The sequence below is a fragment of the Entelurus aequoreus genome, linkage group LG08, assembly GCF_033978785.1.
Source record: "Entelurus aequoreus isolate RoL-2023_Sb linkage group LG08, RoL_Eaeq_v1.1, whole genome shotgun sequence".
Classification (NCBI taxonomy): Eukaryota; Metazoa; Chordata; class Actinopteri; order Syngnathiformes; family Syngnathidae; genus Entelurus; species Entelurus aequoreus.
Window position 1 is genome coordinate 18,130,472 of NC_084738.1, and position 7,253 is coordinate 18,137,724.

At 38.8% G+C, this 7,253-nt stretch overlaps 1 protein-coding gene across 1 annotated transcript in view; it reads right to left on the minus strand.

Annotated features, from left to right (window-relative positions):
- Positions 1 to 2,958: 2,958 nt before the first annotated feature.
- The window catches only part of LOC133655564 (transient receptor potential cation channel subfamily M member 4-like), a 33,820-nt gene continuing 29,525 nt past the window's right edge, over positions 2,959 to 7,253 (minus strand). Inside the window, exons 23-28 of the mRNA XM_062055828.1 lie at positions 6,488 to 6,653; positions 6,235 to 6,416; positions 6,023 to 6,155; positions 5,878 to 5,950; positions 3,506 to 3,599; positions 2,959 to 3,431 (exon numbers count right to left, since the gene is read on the minus strand). Coding sequence (XP_061911812.1) covers positions 3,403 to 3,431; positions 3,506 to 3,599; positions 5,878 to 5,950; positions 6,023 to 6,155; positions 6,235 to 6,416; positions 6,488 to 6,653 — 677 coding nt within the window. The 3' untranslated portion in view covers positions 2,959 to 3,402. The remainder of the gene's footprint in view (positions 3,432 to 3,505; positions 3,600 to 5,877; positions 5,951 to 6,022; positions 6,156 to 6,234; positions 6,417 to 6,487; positions 6,654 to 7,253) is intronic.

Genomic DNA, 7,253 nt, shown 5'->3' on the forward strand with positions numbered 1-7,253 from the left:
AATACAGATTGCTCCACATATAAGCCGCACCCGACTATAAGCCGCAGGGTTTTGATGTGTAATTACCGTAGTATATAGGGGTTCCTGCTGCTACCACGGAGGGGATTGTCGGGACAGAGATGACTGTTTGGGAACGCAAAGCGTCCCATTTATTAACAATAAATCTTTCAATCATTCAATCAAACTTTCACATCTTTGACATGGCGAACAGCATTTGTGCAGAGTACAAATAATACAACGGTGCAAAGTAATACAAAGTGCTCGCCTGTACGTTATCAAAATAACCAGCCTACCGGTATATGAAAAGTCAGTCTTTAATCATTGTGTCATCGTCTTCCTCCTGCGTACTAAAACCACCGAAATCCTCTTCGTCGGTGTCGGAGAAGAACAGGCCGTAAATAAGCCGCACCCTTGTATAAGCCGCAGGGACCAGAACGAGGGGAAAAAGTAGCGGCTTATAGTCCGGAAATTACGGTATATATATGTATATATATATATATATATATATATATATATATATATATATATATATATATATATATATACACACACACACACACACAGTATATATATGTATATATATATATATATATGTATAAATATATATGTATATACACACATTTATGTATATATATACACATTTATGCATATGTGTATGTATGTACATATGTATATATATTTATATATGTGTGTGCGTGGGTTTGATTAGGGGGCTTACCTGTCTCTAATCAGGAGTGTTTATTTGCCAGTATTGCCTTCCTCGTAGCACTGGTTGGTTGACTAACAATAGGATACATTTCTATTTTTGATGGCCTAGTCTTAATTAAAAGACGATATTTTTTTTATTTCACCTACCTTCTCCGCATCTTGGGATCACGGCGACAGCAATTATGCGCTACCGTGACAGATCGATTTGATTGATTTGCATCGGCTGAAAATAAAATACATTAAATAATGCATCTAAAGGAGTTTATTCGTGTGACCTACAAATTTGTCTGATTGCATATTTAAAAAAATACAATTTAAAAGATCAATTCAAACCATCTTAAACACTTTTAGCATTTGTTGCTTGTGCCCGCTTCCTAAAATGAGACTTTACCAAAAACATTTAAAACTTAGATTTTCAAAATAGGGCACCTGTTATGCAAAACCAACTTTTCTTACCTATTAGTAGCATACCTGTTGTTGCGTATTTGGGATCTGCATAAGTTTTGAAAATTTGAAATCAAACCAGCAAACCGGCACGGAGGAGATATTGATAAACAATCTTACTTTCCTTCATACTTCCTCCATATATGGTCAAGTTTTACCCGAAAAGTTTTGCGCGAATCTGCCGTTGTAGCCCGACGCTGTAGTCAATAAGTGTCTTTTATCCTCTGGTTGTGGGGCATAATGACTCGTACATGCACATGCATCCTCCGGTGTCTGTACACTCCATATGGAAGCGCTAAAACCTACAACATGGCTGGCGGTGAGAAGGCGAAGTCATAGTGGAGGCACGTACATAAGACCGCCCACAAAACGGCGCATCCTAAAGAGACGCTCAGAAAACGGCTTGAAGATGGTCTGTAAAACATAATCATGCTAAATATCTATCTATCTATATGAAATTTCTCACACAGGTCAACACTCTTTACAAAACTGCTGCAACCTCGGTGTTTAGTCAAATCACCACAAAATTTAGTACAGAACCTTTAAGGCCGTTATTCTCAAACTGTGGTACGTGTACCACTGGTGCTACGCGGCCTCCAGCTAGTGGTACGCCAAAGAATCACTTCAATAAATATTCAAACACAGTGTTACTGTTCAAAACTGTGTGTAATGTTACAGTGGCCAAAGATTTTCAAAATACTTGTTGCCTTGTTTTTAATGAATATTTAGCCCTCCTATGCTATTGTATTTTAATGTTGGTCATTATGGTGGTACTTGAAAAGCAAAGTGTTTGAGGTGGAAAAAAGTTTGAGAACCACTTCTTAAGAGGACGGACGGGAAAAAAATGTCCGCCATCAAGCAGAAAACCCTGTCAGAGGTATAACATTTCCCAACCAAGCCCTACAGGTGCATGCAATGAAGTTATCAACATGACGTATGGAATGGATGTAAATAGAAGGAAGCTGAGATGACTTCTGTAACGTTTGTGTTCAATGCAGACTTGAGTAGTCATTAGTCAACATTCCAAAAACTGTTTAACAACATAATTGTGTCGTTTTTCTTTTACTTAAAGCAGTGGTTGTTAACCTTGTTGGAGGTACCGAACCCCACCAGTTTCATAATATCCATAATACTTAGACTTCCTTTTTATTGTCATTCAAATGTTAACTTTACAGTACAGACACGCCGATAGGGAGAAGTTTTTATTTACACGATTGATTGATTGAACTTTTATTAGTAGATTGCACAGTACAGTACATATTACGTACAATTGACCACTAAATGTGAACACCCGAATAAGTTTTTCAACTTGTTTAATTAATTCGGGGTCTACGTTAATCAATTCATGAGTCTGGTGTGTCTTGACCGCTGCGGCGGAGGCTCTGCCGAAACTTTGAGGCCGACTCACCGAACCCCTAGGGTTCGATCGAACCCAGGTTAAGAACCATTGACTTAAAGCCATGCAATAAGTAGCGCGCTAATTTGAACGAAGTATTAGAGTGAAACAGATAACATTTCCCAGCGTAGGTGCGGCTGACATGTGGCCCAGCTGGCTATTTAGGGTAAAGACTCCTTCAAGAGGAACGCTCCAGTGCCGCGACCTTTAGTACAGCTGTGACGAAGCGACCCACAAGCCTGTGAAGCACCTTCACACCCCAGCACTGACGGGCCACAACATTAGGTACAGCAGCTCAGTATTAATTGTACTTTGTTTCATACGGTTTCTAATAAATTTAGCATTATTGTACCTAATAGAATGTCCCGTTTATCTTTCTTTTTTTGCTTTAAGGGTATACAATGAAACACTTGTAAATGTGCACATATTTTATTCACACTGCAGTAAAAAGAGTAAAGTGAGAATCCATCCAAAATGTAACATAAATATTCAGCAATGAATGTAAACAATTAATTACCATGCAATACATTTAGCCCCACCCCCTGTGTCAAACCATTTTTCAAGTGTTACATACTGTTTATACATTATGCAGTGGAAAAATATAAATATAAAAACATTTGAGGAGCAAACATTAAATGACCTTTTAAAAAGCATTTACTGTCCATGTTGTACTCATCAACACTGTGACAATGAAACAGCTGTTTTTCATTGTACTATTGAAGCCAGTCATAATATAGTCTGGCAAGTACATTCTGAAAATGTACATATGGCATGGCAACAGCCAAGGTAAAAAAAATTAAAATAAAATAAATAAATAAAAACTCAGTCTCTCAGCCCTCACCAAAGTTGGGTTATCAAGAGGTAGAAGAAGACGGGAATGCATCTGTAAAAAAAAGAAGGAACAGAGAGTCCGGTTAGCGTGTTTTACAGTAAATGTGTTGGAGTTTTAGGGAGTACCTCTTAATGTCGGGGGAGGCCGTGGAGGTTTGAAGGAGCTGCCTTGAGCCAAAGTATCAACAATCCAGCTCAGAGCATTGGAGCAATACTCCATCTGTAAATATGTCCAGAGTGTGTCATAAGATGAGACCATGTCTCACTCACTCGACACCATAATGAATGATAACTTTATTCACATTTATACACATTTTTCAGACACTGAGAACATGCTCATGATAATGTTCCAGAAATATACTTTGCAAAAAATATTCTTTGGGGGCCACATTATTTTTAAAGCAATAGACCGGGGGTGCCCGACTTCATCTCTCTTTACCATTATTTTTATTTTGTATATCAATCAATCAAGACTCTGTAACACTTCACAGTTAGGACCTCGACAAATTGTTAATATAGTCATTAATAAAGTCATATATAAATTAAGAAGTCTGATTATTTCATAGACAAAATGGTGGTACCTGTGGCCAAGATAATATGTATTGGATATACTTTGGTGCACATTTTTCTATACAGTCATGCTTTGTTGACCCACTTTTTGAGTATTTCTGCAAACGTTTCTTGGTTGTGGGCGTTCCCTTTAGATTTGCCAATGAATGCCTCCACACCCCAGCCCCTAGGAGTGTCAAACTCATTTTAGCTCAAGGGCCGCATGAAGGAAAATCTATTCCCACGTGGGCCGGACTGGTAAAATCATGCCATAATAACTTAAAAATAAAGACAACTTCAGATTATTTTCTTTGTCTTACTTTGGCCAGAAATAGAACAAGCACATTCTGAAAATGTACATAATAATCCTCTTGGCAAAACACTTAACGTAAGTTGAAAACTCTGAGGAAAAAAATTGGTGCATTTTCAAAAACACCACGAAGAACAAAATGAACTTAGACTGTGTCTCAGTGTTTTTACAAAGCTATTAAACTTTAAGCACTTCCTGTTTAGCATTCGAACACTGGCAGTTTATTAAAAATGTTTGGAAAAGCAACCGAATGTTTCCACAAACCGCCGCATTGGTGAAATCCGCATACTGCCACAACACATTCATTTATCATCATTCAAATATTACAATTATAATTAAACATGGTGTCAGTTATCAAAACGACACCATAGCTTTGTGATGTGGCTTTTGTGAACAGTGCCTGCCGGGACTTAAGACCTTCTTTTAATTATTCCACCTTCTGTAGCCTTTTTTCTGTGTCCATATCCTTGTCTTTCTTAGACATTTCATAGTGCCTTCTTAGATTATATTATTTCATTACAGCCACACTTTCTCCACACAGAAGACACACAAGTTTTCCTTTTACCTCTGTGAACATGTATTCTGCCTCCCACCTGGCTTGAAACTCCCCGTTCTCACCGTCCACCTTCCGTTTAGCCATTATTGGGGAGGGGGGTTGGCTGAAAGTTGACATCAGCCCTGAATGCTGATGAATAATGAAGCCGAGGCCCACTTGCGGCGCTGCAGTGAGTTCCCGGGCTACCGTTGCATTGTGGGGAATGGAGTATTGGTGCGTGCAACAGCAGGCGTCGGCTGGTGCCTGCGGGCCGGTTCTAATACTAATCAAATATCATCCCGGGGGCCATAGATAGTTCATTCCTTTCATTGACTTTGACACCTAGGCCCTAGAGCTTACCCGCCTTTCTTCTCCACGCCATCAGCCGCAGCAAACTTGTTACAAAATTATGAAATATATGAAATATTGTAATAAGTATTGTATTGGTAGGTCTTCTCAAGTGCTTTGTACGTTAATATCCTAAATATTGTAAAGCTGGGATTAGGTTGGAATTGGTCTGATTTATTTTATTAGTTTGATTAACATTCTGGGATTTTTGTAAATAAAATTATAAATCATTTTTTACAAAGATGTTTTTTAGGCCAAACGCATGCATATAAGTCAACAGCCAAAAGTAGCTTTTATAACCTGTAACCTGTTTTAAAAAGGTTTCATTATATTTCATACAAACAAAAAAACAGTGCAATTAACAGTGCAATACATTTTCATAACATGGTCACTACTGCCTAGTTTCTCTTGTTATATTCATATTTTTACTGTTGCATTTTTATTCTTTTTGTTGTTTTTTATTCTTATTGTAATATTTTCTATTTTATTTCCATTTATACCCCCATTATTTACTTTTTAAATTCGATCTCAATTCTGTACACTGCTGCTGGAATTTAAATTTTCCAGAGGGAACTCTCCTGAAAGAATCAATAAAGTGCTATCTATCCATCTATCTATCTATCTATTTATCTATCTATATACAAAATAATATATTACCAGAATCGTGTTGAATCGATGATACAGATCGTTTGGCAATGTATACAATTCTACATGGACGCTGAAAGAATGATAAGGAGGTGGTCGATCAAGTTTTACCTCACTTTCCAAAGCCCTCAGCCTGTGGTCCAAGTCCCTGCTTTCAGTCAGTTGTTTCATCACCCCATCCACTCTGGAATGCACACACCAGCCAAAACATTAAGCACACCTGCACCTGTGTCTATTTTAGAAGGCGTGTTCTCACTTGGCAGACATGCGCTTGAGCCTCTCCGAGTCGCTGCTCTTCTGGATCTTGCTCTGAGCAGTGAGGAAGTCCTCCTTTTGAATGGTTTCCCAAGTCATCAGCTTGTTCGCCGCCTTCCCCTTTAACTTCAACACTGGTGATACACAATTGAAAGTAGGTCAGTCACCTTTGCCAACACTTCCCATTTCACTCCAACATGTGGAAGAACTGACCAAAGTGGTGAACTTTGACCGAGGGCACTTTGCGGATGGTCCTCTTGATAAAGAGGTTGATGTGAGAGAGGATGATGAAGGGCGGCGCCAGCGAAGGACGAGAGTGATACTGAACGATGAGGTTGTAGCGCTGGAATTTCCAGTAAATGTCGCTGTTGGCCTGCACCTCGGAGAAGGTGTAGCTGCACAGACAAACACAGCAGTCAGTCAAAGTAAGAACATTTTCTAAAAGTACTTTTGTTTAGTAGTTTACCTAAACATTGCGATGAGAAGATTGATGAGCAGGATGTTGGTGACCAGCAGGTAAACAACCAGCAGGATTACCACCAGCCAGTTAGTGTACATAGTCCGACACGGCTCTGCACCCTCGCCAACCAGCGTCTCATTGGTGGTGCACGGCATGTCCCACTGCTTTCCCACTGGGAATTACACAGAGACAGCAGACCAAGGTTGTTCTCAAACTCTTTTACACCAAGTATCACCTCAGAAATGTTTAGCCTGGCAAGTACTATACCGGTTCCTTGCACGCACAGGTAATTGAATCTCTGGTTAGTAAATTTATCCAACCAATCGTCAAAACTTCCTCGTTCTCCTGCAATGTTGTGGCAACAAACTATGGAGATAGGACGAGTCGAATCCTTTGAACGGCATTTAAAGTGAACTAAGAGAACCGATCGCGGTTGCAGGATGGTCGTTTTGGAGACATTTTTAGAATAAATTTCCCAGGCATTTGCCCGACTGAACTGGACAAGAAGTCGCAGTCAAAGAAAACTAAGCAGCATTTAAGTTCTTTTATGGGTAATTGTTCTGCCGTGCATTTGTTAAGTAGTATAACTTTGCATTCATATTTTTATCTTGTCCTAATTTTTATTCCAGTTTTATATACATACAAACATATTATTTTTATTTATCACTTGTATTTTTATATTTACTTTTGATCCACAAAGTTTTTCAATGTAAGGGAAAATTCCAAATAGCAATCTCCTTGTCAATGGGATGGGATATTGGTTGTAGCACAA